The 11,754-nt window shown below is 49.1% G+C and overlaps 1 protein-coding gene across 1 annotated transcript in view; it reads right to left on the reverse strand.

Moving 5' to 3' along the window:
• LOC108803469 (macrophage-stimulating protein receptor-like) overlaps positions 1-11,754 on the reverse strand; it is a gene marked incomplete at its 5' end in the record, with an annotated part of 24,675 nt that overhangs the window by 6,913 nt on the left and 6,008 nt on the right. Inside the window, 6 exons of the mRNA XM_018575310.1 lie at positions 3,296-3,442; positions 4,464-4,682; positions 5,885-5,963; positions 8,257-8,424; positions 8,570-8,709; positions 10,504-10,642. Of these exons, the coding sequence (XP_018430812.1) occupies positions 3,296-3,442; positions 4,464-4,682; positions 5,885-5,963; positions 8,257-8,424; positions 8,570-8,709; positions 10,504-10,642 (892 nt within the window). The remainder of the gene's footprint in view (positions 1-3,295; positions 3,443-4,463; positions 4,683-5,884; positions 5,964-8,256; positions 8,425-8,569; positions 8,710-10,503; positions 10,643-11,754) is intronic.

The following is an 11,754-nucleotide window of genomic DNA, read 5'->3' on the forward strand; positions in this document are numbered from 1 at the left end:
GGGGGGCGTGAGCAATTGCAGCAGGAACGGCATTATGATGTCACATGGTTCAGAGGGCATGGTCGGGAGGTGCTACAGTCACCATTAATGCAGTTCATTAAAGGGGATTGGAAAACACCTCTAACATGATGCGGGAGTTGGGAGAAGAAAAAGTAACAGTTTTAAGAGTTCAGAGATATTAATTTCAACATTAAAATCCGCAGTTACAAACACGTTTCTGGGGTGTAAAGTTCCCCCTTCATCAGGGCTATAAAACATGTAAATGAATGATAAGAGGGGTGTTAGTTTATACATAGTAATTGTGTAACCATAAAGGTATGCGTGAGCAAGAAAAGGAAAATATGCCATTGTATGAATGTATATATGTATGTATGTATGTATGTATGTATGTATGTATGTATTAGGGATGCGCCGATACCAGTGCCGATACTTGTCATTTTCACAAGAACTACCAGGGTTGCAGCCGGGACCGGGCTCTGGCGCTCCTCCACTGTCCTGGAATCATTAGTCTGTATTGTTTTAGAAAAACTGTCACATGACAATAAACAAAAATGTATCAGTACTAGGGTTGCAAGCTGGTACTCTAAAAGTATCTGTGCATCCCTAATCAGTACTCGTACTCGCAAAACTGGTATCGGTGAATCCCGAATATATATTTATAAAAACAAAAATCGTACAGAGATGTACAAATCCCGGGAGCTCCGTGTGCTCCTTACACATGACGGCCGCCTCCTAACTTTTGAATTTCTCCCTAGTCAAGTCTTGGAGCTGGAAAAGTATCGGTACTTGGTATCGGTGCAGCCCTAGTATGTATGCATGCTGCCAATTCATTTGAAATATTCAAGTGTATTTGCGTCTACTTGAGTATTGTTGGGCAGCTCAGTTTGTTTGGTGGAATGTATTATGTGTCAGCTGTATAGTCATAATGTTTCTAGTAGGGATGCACCGATACCGATACTAGTATCGGTATTGGTGCCGATACCGAGTATTTGGGTGAGTACTCGTATTTGCCCAAATGCTCCGATGCCTAGCACGAGTACTTCCTGTATCAGGAAGCCGGGCAGCGCATCATTGCACGCTGCCCGGTTTCCTAAAAGGCCAGGAAATGGCTCCATGCTCTCTGGTCACTTGTGATGAGAGAGCATGGAGCCGACTTCCCGGCCAATCAGGAAGCCGGGTAGGGTGCAATGACGCGCTGCCCGGCTTCCCGATTGGTCAGGAAGCTAGCCAATCCGGAAGCTGGGCGCCGTGTAATGACGCAGCGCCCGGCATTCTGATTGGCCGGGAAGCCGGCGTCATGCTCCCTCGTCATCTCATGAATCATAATATTAAGAAAGTGACCTTAAAGCATTAGTTTGTATTGCTTTATAAAAAATGTGGCCTGTCCCTTTAAGAAAAAGTATCGGTAATTGGTATCTGTGAGTACTTGATCAAAAGTATCGGTACTCGTACTCGGGCTTAAAAAAGTGGTATCGGTGCATCCCTAGTTATTAGAAATTTTCAACAACCAACAAATGTAAAACTAAAAACATCGACACAAGGACACTGTCAGACTTTATATCTTATTATACTTGGCAATATTTTTATGTTTTAAATAACTAATAATAATTATAAAGATAATAAATAACAACATTATATTCCTCTTATCTCCATGTAAGCTCAGCGGCTTATTGCAGTACTGGGATTCAAATCCCAGCCAGAACACTATCTGCATGGAGTTTGCATGTTCTTCCTGTGCTTGCATGGGTTTCCTCCCACCCTTTAAAGACCCGCTGGTAGGTTATTTGACTCCTGTCTAAATGTGCCATGTATGTGTACGTATTAGGGATGCACAGATATCGATACTAGTATCGGTGCCGATGCAGAGTATTTGGAGAGTACTCGCCCAAACGCTCCTATGCCTAGCCCGATACTTCCGGTATCCGGAAACCGGGCTGCGTGTCATTACATGCTGCCCAGCTTCCTGATTGGCCAGGAAGCCGGCTCCATGCTCTCTCATTACTTGTGATGAGAGAGCATGGAGCCGGCTCTCCGGCCAATCAGGAAGCCGGGCAGGATGTAATGACGCGCTCCCTGGCTTCCTGATTGGTCGGAAGCTGGCCATCAGGAAGCCGGGCGCCGTGTAATGACGTGGCGCCGGGCTTTCTGATTGGATGCTCCCTCGTGAAGCCGGCTTCCAATCAGGAAGCCGGGCGCCACGTCATTACACAGCGCCCTTCTTCCTGATAGGCCAGAAAGCCGGTTCCATGCTTTCTCCTCACCTAGTCAGGAAGCCGGGTGGCGAGTCATTACATGCCGACTGGCATCCTGAATGGGACTTCTGGTACTCGGTATTCGGTATCTGCGAATAGCGGGGGGAAAAATATCGCTGCTTGCGCTCCATACCGAAATACCGGTATCGGTGCATCTCTTGTGCGTATGCATGTGAGATGAAGACTTAGATTGTAAGCTCCTGAGGGCAGGGACTGATGTGGATATACAGTATGTATATAGAGAGTGTCATTGCTGTATACCTGCCTGTATATTATGTATTCGTGGTTTTATAGTCCTGATAAAAGGAGGCAAATTACAGCCCCTGGAAGGCATTGCATTACCACCCCGGATATCAATGACTAAATGTAAATACTTCCGGTCCATTGGATTGGTGCTTTTGTTTTCTCCATCTCCAGGATCATTTCTTCACACACATATTGCACCAGGCGCACCATCACCATCTGTTTAGCTCCTCCAGGTGTTCTTATTACCTCCCACAAACCAAGATATATAATTTGCTTCCACTCAAAACTGGCCTTAAAGTGACATTAAACCCTCAGATTTTTTAACATAAACCAATACCGTAATGTGCGCCATACTGTAATCCATGGTTGTTTCCCTTCTCTTTGCTGCTTTTCATTTTAAATCCTCATGTCTTCTCATGCTGGGGGAGAACTTCCCTTTTCAGCTCAGGGCCTCTTCCTGTAGTGCTGGCTCAGGTTACAAGCCTATACACAGACACCGTGTATCTATTCCTCAGACAAGGCAGTCTGCTGCAAAACAGAAGTTCTGCAGAGCATGAGAACAGATACAGATTTAAAAGGAAGAGCAGCAAAGAGAAGGGAAACAACCATGGATTACAGTATGGCGCACATTACAGTATTGTTTTATGTTAAAAAATCTGAGGGTTTAATGTCACTTTAAGACCAAGCGGCTCTATGGCTGTGGCAGAGGCTCCATGTTCTCTGTACAGCGCGGAGGATATTCTCCAATCACTGCAAACTCATCTCTGGTCATTACATTACAGTTTAATTTGTTGTACCTGAACCACCAAACCCTCGGAGGGGATCACCAGGTCTTTGGGGATCCTGCAGGTGATCTCGTTGTTCAACACCTTGGGGTAACACTCTCGCCCACCGACCATCATGGACACAGTCAGACAGTTGTTCACGCGGACGAGCTGTTCATGCTATAGGAGGAACAAAATATAAAATTAGCAAACAGAATCAAAAACTACGATTCCAACTTTTCATATCACGGACTATCCGCCAGGAAGTGATAGAGAGCAAGGATGATTGACTGAAGAGACTCCAAATAGTGTGCGTGGCCCCCCAACACCTCTCATTGTGTGCCCACAGCAATCAGCACATTCTGTATAACGCAGCACCGGGCAACAACACAGAAAAAGCTGCACCACCTTTATTACACTTATGGCTTCTAAGAAACACTTTCAATGGCTGGGAGGTCATATCTCAAACCATCTCACCGGGACAGTAAACATCTGAGAAACCTTTATAACCCGATTGGCACCAGTGGGGGGGTCCTTCCGATCCAGAGTCATGACCCCACCAACTGGAGAGAGTGAATCATAACAATTTAGCAAGAACGAGAGAAACCATTTTAACGTCAACCTTCACTCAGCATCTCCCAGATCTGTCCTCAAGTCCCACCAGCAGACAGCCGCTCGTCGGAGAGGTCAATGCCTCAGCCAAGTGGTTTTGAGATCCCTGAGGACTGGATTGCAGAACGCCATGCTAGTCTATACTCATACATGACCCCAGATCTCCTACCTGCCGACCATTGGAGGTGGGAAAGCGGACACCTGGAGCACAGAGTATTTAGGCAAAGGACACTTCCTGCCACACACCGACTGAGCAAATCCCTTCACCTCGCTGGGGATTTTTTTTACCACTATTGTGACATTAGATTAGTAATTCAAAATAAGCAATGTAACCATGTGAAGGTTGGATCAGAAGTTCAGCGCATTATATTCATTCAGATTTCTACACCACAGCGAAGAGAAGGACGTGTGTGGAAGAGTGACGGCAATGCAGATTCCAAACCAGTGACACTCCCTCCAAGCCGTTCAGGAGGTTTGGTGGCTTTAGATTGACCAGAATACTGAATTTTGCTTCTACTAAATGTCCTATGGGCCCAGATACTCTCTCTGCCTGCCAAAAAAAAACCATTGCCCGGTCTCATCTTCTTACATGGGTACTTATCTCCGTGTCTCCTTTCCTCAGCTGGAAGCGATGCTCATCATTCTCAAACATGTAGATGCGATAGTCTTTGTAGTACGGAAACAGCTTTGATTGGTTGTAGGCGTACCCCTCCATCTGTAGACCCAGGATCCCGTACATCTCATTTTTGCTTTCCAGGGCTGGGGTGGCGCAGAGGATGCGGTTTGGAGAAAAGGGCCCGTCACAAACCTGTGGGCAGAGTATATCGGTTTATGGAGACCATGTACATAGAGAGTCTTCCTCAGAAATAGAATATAATATTATACATCTCATACTGGGGCCTAGCCGGCATCCTGTGCACGTTATAATAAGTGCTTAGTGATGAAGGACATTATCCAGAGTGCGGACAGACTTTTATACTTTGTAACAAATAGTGGATAATGTATATGTACGATATTCTCTTTATTGATAAACAAGCCGATTTCTAACTGAAGCTAGCACTAGACCGTAAAGTCCAAGGCTTGTAAAGCTTTATTATTCCAGGACAACTGTGAGAAGTGACTGCCCCCAGCTGACGCAGTTCACCTGCGCTGGGCTTAATTGTGTAGAGATGAGGATGGGCAGGAAATGGAAGTCATTTATACATCAGTTGTGCTGCAGTGCATGCAACATGCTGATAAGAGCAGAGTGACAGGGAGATGAGCTCATCAGTCTGCTGCTTCTCCTTTCACTGTCCAGTTACAGGCTGGGGGTTAAAGTGAAAGTAAAACTGCAGCAGAGAAAGATCAGATCCCCTCTCCTGCTAGACAGATCTGAGCTGTGTGACAGAGCTGTGTAAATATCAGGACTGGCAGGTAATACAAATGAGCATTTAGCGGTTTGCCTGGAGTTCAGCTTTAAGTTCAGTTTTATCCCTTTGATCCTCCATATTGGTAAGTCTCCGTGGTATTGATGGTAAATACTTCTAGTACGGTTTGAGAAGCGGAATATCGCGATTTCTAGATCGGGGTTGTGTCCCGAGACCATTGGAGGGGTGACACCAAAATGACTGACAGTCATTTTGGTGTCACCCCATCTAAAAAGTCGGGCACTCGGTCATTTACCGAGAGCCCGACAGTTTCGGGAGAGAGGAGGTGACCCGGTGGCATACCTCATCCCGCCAGGTGACTGTCCCCTCCTCTCTCTGCCAGCGTCCATCATCAAGATGGCCGCCGGCAGGTATCAATAAGATTGCCGCACATGCATGCGTGGTGATGTCACGCGCATGCGTGATGGTGCCACAACGGGGTGTCACCCGGTAACCGCTCTGGGTGACATCCGGCCTCGGGACGCCCCTGTTTAGGTATTGCGATTTGCGTGGTGCAGGCGTTTCACTTTAAGGAACAATCCCTTTCTGAGGTCTGGGCACAGACGGTAAAAACACAATCAACAGATTGGCGCCATGTACTGACCTTCTTCGCCCCTTTAAACAAGACGGCGACACTGGACACGGAATCCAGGTTGGCCCCCTGAATGGTGATCGGCGTCCCCCTGGAACGGAGATGGGGTGATGGTTAATGAGCGGCTCATGTATAAAACTGTCAGATTTTTCCTGGTCTGGGGAGAAAGCTTCCTTCATTTTTTTAGTTCTGAAGTTTCAGATCACTTGTGAATTCTGCCAGTTTCCATGGTAACCGGGTTATCTTTCCTGTGAAATCCCTTTATACAGAGATTTCTTCCCGCTGCCGGGATGTGAAACAAGTCTCATTTTTCTGCTACTGTAACAACATGAGGTGGAAAATATAACGAAGGATCACACCGAGGGGGACAATCCACCCTCTTCTGTAATGTTTCTGACACTTCCCGATTCCTCGTGTACATGGACGGAGTTGGGTAACATTGTATCACTCGGAGGATGTGGAAACACAAGATCACAGAGGGCAAGGAGAGTTCAGCTTTATACATAGACAACATGACACAGCACAGCAGATGCAACGTCATGTGGTCATGTGACAGAGTGACTCAGATCATGTGACCTACGCCGAGCACCCTCATCTCTCTCCTATGTCCAGACCGGACACTAGAAAGTGTTCATCTGAATACAGCCCTGGGAGGATACAAATATGGGAGCCGCCATTGCTGGCCCGACCTCGCACACCTTCTCCCATCTAAATGTGCACGATGTGAGGTCTGGCGGTTCTCAGACATCAAGTGACCTTTGAACCCTGACCCTTAAGCTAAAAGGTAGAACATTGGAAGCATGAGAGCGCCACAAAATGCTTACAACACAATTTTTAAAATTTGGGGCTCAAAACCGCACCTTCATCAGGGCTGGTGCGGTGGCAGCGAGTTCTGATCCACACTGCACAAGCAGTGACGTGCCGCCATTGATTTATATGGATGAGGGGATTCGGCTCGGCTGAGAGATCATTAACTGGCAGCATTTCCTTTCAAGTCGCAGGCGCCATCAGGTAAAGGAGACAGTTGCAGTTGCAATTCTAATCTGCTCATCTTCCAACTGCGAGAACACCTGCGAATGTGTCTCCGTTACCTGATGACGCATGCGACTTGAAAGGAAATGCTGCCAGTTAACAATATCTCAGCCAAGCCGAATCCCCTATATAGGTCAATGGCGCCACGTCACTGCTTGTCCAGTGTGAGTCGTCTGAACTCACTGGCAGCACACAAGCCCCGATGAAGGGGAAGTTTTCAGCCACCAAGACGAGTTGACTTATTTCATTTGATGACATGAAGCTTCTTTCTGGACTTTAGCTTTGTGGTGTTCTCAACCTTCTACAGACTGCTCCAGAGTCCCTCAGGGATACCACAGGTGATAGGCAGCTGCCTACAAAAGTTAGATTCTGACTCCTGATCCTCATCTACTCCGGTGTCCAGGGCTCCACCAACCAGTGGTGTACCTAGCCTTTTTGCTGGCGAAGGTAGCATTGGGGGGGGGTGTAGGAGGAATGGGGGTGGGATGCAATGGCTGGCATCCCACCCAGCTCGTTGCCAGGAGCTGGATGGGACACTGGGTAGAGCATGCCAGGTTGCCAAGAGCTGGATGGGGAGATGTGATGGCCGGAAAGGTGGTGGCATTGTGCAGCAGAGCGGCCATGCCATTATACAGCAAACATGCTGCTCTACCTGACACCCAATCCCCCCCCCCTGACCCAAAGAGATGTCACCTGAGCAGGGGCGTAACTAGAAATCACAGGGCCCCATAGCAACATTTTGTATGGGGCCCTGTGAATTCTAGTTATACCCCTTGCAGAGCCCACTTGAGATCCCACATAGCCCACCCGAGGGTGACCCTGCAGAGCCCACCATAGATTATCTATGGTGGGCTCTGCAGGGTCACCCTCGGGTGGGCTGGTCGCACTCTTTACCTGTCCGCCTCCTCTTCCCCTACGCTCGCTGATGGTCCCCGCCTCCTCCCCTGTCGCCGGCGTGTTCCTCTTCAGAGCCGCCAGTGAAAGCCACCAGCAGAGGATGCCATAGCGACCCAGGTGGTCCGCTCGCCATCTAGCCGGGCCCCCCCTGTGCCCCAGGCCCCATAGCGGCCACCTGGGTCGCTATGGCGATTGTTACGCCACTGCGCCTGAGGCAACAACCTCAGGCTACCTCATTAAAGGGACAGCCCTGCCACCCACACATAGCTAAGGTGTGAATTAAAGGCTGAGATATCATCCACCAAATCGGAGGGAGGGTTCAGAAGAAAAGGAAGGTCCCAGAGGGTGACATGGATACTGCGGGGATACTTAATGCTCCACGAGCTTCCTTCTCCATACACCGCTCCGGGGTCACTCTGCACACACAGAACATCCGGAGAATTGTGGGGACTCACCGTAGTAAGCTGCAGTTAGGCTGGATACTATAGACCGTTGGGTTAGGTTTGTACTTGAAAGGTTCCACGTGAGAGAGCTGAGCCTTGTCCAACCATAGAGTGATATCTACCGGTCCGACAGCGGTGGCCGGAGGGGACAGACAGCACAAGTCACCGGAGGGACAGGACCTGAAAGAGGAAAACCGTATTCTATAAATGACTTTACACCTTTGTAAGCTGACCATTCTTGCTCCATGACAGGTCCTCATTCACAACCATCCATGGATAGGGATCGCGCCATCTGCAGGGTGACCCCCAATAATACACCACTCACTCATTGTACACGTTGCACTCCACGTCCCCAATGTACACGCGCTGAGTCTCCCCCGCCATCAGGTCCTTCCCCTTCACCGTCACTGGGGTTCCGCCAGCTAGAGGTCCAAAAGATGGAGAGACGGCGGCCAGGACCGGCTCCTGCAAAAAACACGGCATATGAGAGATGTACTCGTGCCTTGCTCTGTGCAGTAGATGAGGGTGGACTGTTCCTTTCAGGGCTGGACTTAGATTAACTGAAGCCTGGTGGAGGATTTCACTTTGGTTCCCCTCTTCTCCATCCTTATTACAAGAGTCCAGAGAGTCGCAGCAGGAGAGATCAGCCCAGTTCTCTGGACTACAGAACCCCTCTTCATGTTATGGAGATGAGCAGAAAGGAAGGTGTTCTGTATGTAGCCCTGTCCTAGTGCGACAACGCTGCTCCTCTATAGATAGAGTACAGTAAGTGAGCGTTGTCACCCTAGGACAGGAAGTCTGTTACTGGGTGCTACATAACCACTAGATGTAAAAAAAAAGCCTCAATAAAGAAAACTAATGCAGCCGCCATATCTATGGACCGGTGAGCTGCAATATATGACCTTTTCTTTATAGGTTTGGATACAATGTAATAATCATACAATGCAATGCCAGATGTATTATTAACAGATCAGAGAGCGCGTGTCTCCATAGCAGGGGTGGGCAACCTCTGCACTCCAGCTGTGGTGGAACTACAAGTCCCATGAGCTATTGCAAGACTAACAGCCACAGAAGCATGACCCCCCAGAGGCAGTGGGATGATGGCATTTGTAGTTTCTCCCCGGCACTATAGCATTGCATTGCATTTCTTTTCCGGCATGCCTGTTGTGTAGGGCTGGTAATTATTCAATATTTTGTGTTCGATTAATAAAAAAAATTTTTGATCGATTAATTTCGATTATAACGCACATACAGATCCAACTACATTGGCCTAGGATCACACTAATCCAGCACGTTATTAATCTCACGTGCCCCACCCAATATGGCCGCCGCTTGAGTGGGGCACGTGAGATTAATAACGTGCTGGATTAGTGTGATCCTAGTTCATTTTATGACTTCATCGCTGTGCTGTATGTGTATAGGTCATTGCTGTGCTGTATGTGTATAGGTCATTGCTGTGCTGTATGTGTATAGGTCATTGCTGTGCTGTATGTGTATAGGTCATTGCTGTGCTGTATGTGTATAGGTCATTGCTGTGCTGTATGTGTATAGGTCATTGCTGTGCTGTATGTGTATAGGTCATTGCTGTGCTGTATGTGTATAGGTCATTGCTGTGCTGTATGTGTATAGGTCATTGCTGTGCTGTATGTGTATAGGCCAATGCCTTGGCTGGCGCTCGTGCAGAAAGTTTCTCGGGCAAAGTCACCGGCCCAAGTGGCTCCGTCGGCTAACGAAGGGGGGAGGAGTCCGGTGACGTCACGGACATCACCGGACTCATCCCCCCCTTCCCTTCGTTAGCCGTCACGGGCATCGACGTCACCGGACGCCTCCCCCCTTCCCTTCGTTAGCCGTCACGGGCATCGACGTCACCGGACGCCTCCCCCCTTCCCTTCGTTAGCCGTCACGGGCATCGACGTCACCGGACGCCTCCCCCCTTCCCTTCGTTAGCCGACGGAGCCACTTGGGGAAGGGGGGGGGGAGGAGTCAGGTGACGTTGATGTCCGTGACGTCACCGGATCGCCGACGGGACTCCCGGAAGCCGGCGGAGGGGCGAGTGTTTTCATTAGCGATCAAAATAAATTTTAAATCGATCAAAAAGTTTCACGATTAATCGAGAAATTAATCTTTAATTTACACAGCCCTACTTTCGTGTAGTTCGGCTGCATCTTCTGGTGCACAATTTCCTGTTACGTCCCTCTCCCCTCCCCCGGCACCTCCCTTTGCCCTGTATAATGCGGACAAGTCCGGGCCATCGCTCACCACGAAGGTGAATCCGCTGGCCGCGGCGCTTCCATCGATGTAATAATTGACGCTTGTTAGATTTTCTTTGATGGTGACGATGACATCGGCGGGCGATGCGGAATCTGGGAGGCCGTCTTTCTGCAACGTACATACCAGGCTGCAGAGAGAAGAAAACATGTTATATCCCGACACAGACAGTTCAGCCTCGGCCAGTGGCGTCACAAGGGGGGTGCGGCCCGCTCCCGGGTGCCACCATTGGAGCGGTGACACCAAAATGACTGACAGTTTGGTGTCACCCCCTCTGAAAAGTCGGGCACTTGGTCATGGACCGAGAGCCCGACAGTGTCAGGAGAGAGGAGGGGACCCGGCGGCATACTTCCTACCACTGGCTGAACGTCCCCTCCTCTCTCTGCCGGTGTCCATCACCAAGATGGGCGACGGCAGGCGTCAATAAGAAGACCTCGGGACGCCCCTGGCCTCGGCCCTCTATCAATACAAGAAGCAGAATCCCCAAATTAGGGGGAAAATATGTACTGCAACACTTAATTATAGAAGCATCTGCACTTAGTTTCCTCTCCCTCTGAAAAGTCCCACAAATACCTGTTGATCCGGCGAGTAGAGTCCCCTGATGCAGCTTCCTGTGATGGGGTGACAACAATGCTGCACTACTCCTGAATTGAGAGCAGAGTTGTCACCCATGAAAGTCAAGCTGTCAATCATGAAAGTGGTGGGCGGGGCTGGGTGTTTCCAGGTGCACTACTCCTGAATTGAGAGCAGAGTTGTCACCCAAAAGACAGATTGACTTTCATGGGTGACAACTCTGCTCTCAATTCAGGAGTAGTGCAGCATTGTAGGCTGTCCCTGCTTCCACTACAGTGGGAGGAAAAGATGTTGCAGGGGGGCGTGGCTATCAGCATTGTCACAAACCTGTAGCTCATCCATCAGCACCTGGAAACACCCCGCCCCGCCCACCACTTTCATGATTGACAGCTATGCCTCTGCTGCTGAAACCCTTGCACTGTGAGCTGCAGTGTCTGGGAAGGGGAGCGTGTGAGACCCAAATGAAGAAGCTCAGTCAGGGGGAGGTAAAGGAAGTTTATGGTCTACTTTATGAGGCTCTTATGTCACAGAGTAACTGATTTGGGATTTACTTGGACTGTCGTACCGGAGCCTTTATATGTACTTATAAATGAATTTAATCACATGTAGAGGGGTCCTGGTGACACGAGGGGAGGAGATCCACAACATATGGGGGGGGGGGGGGGGGGG

The sequence above is a fragment of the Nanorana parkeri genome, unplaced genomic scaffold, assembly GCF_000935625.1.
Source record: "Nanorana parkeri isolate BGI_ZX_2015 unplaced genomic scaffold, ASM93562v1 scaffold3777, whole genome shotgun sequence".
In the NCBI taxonomy this organism is placed as follows: Eukaryota; Metazoa; Chordata; class Amphibia; order Anura; family Dicroglossidae; genus Nanorana; species Nanorana parkeri.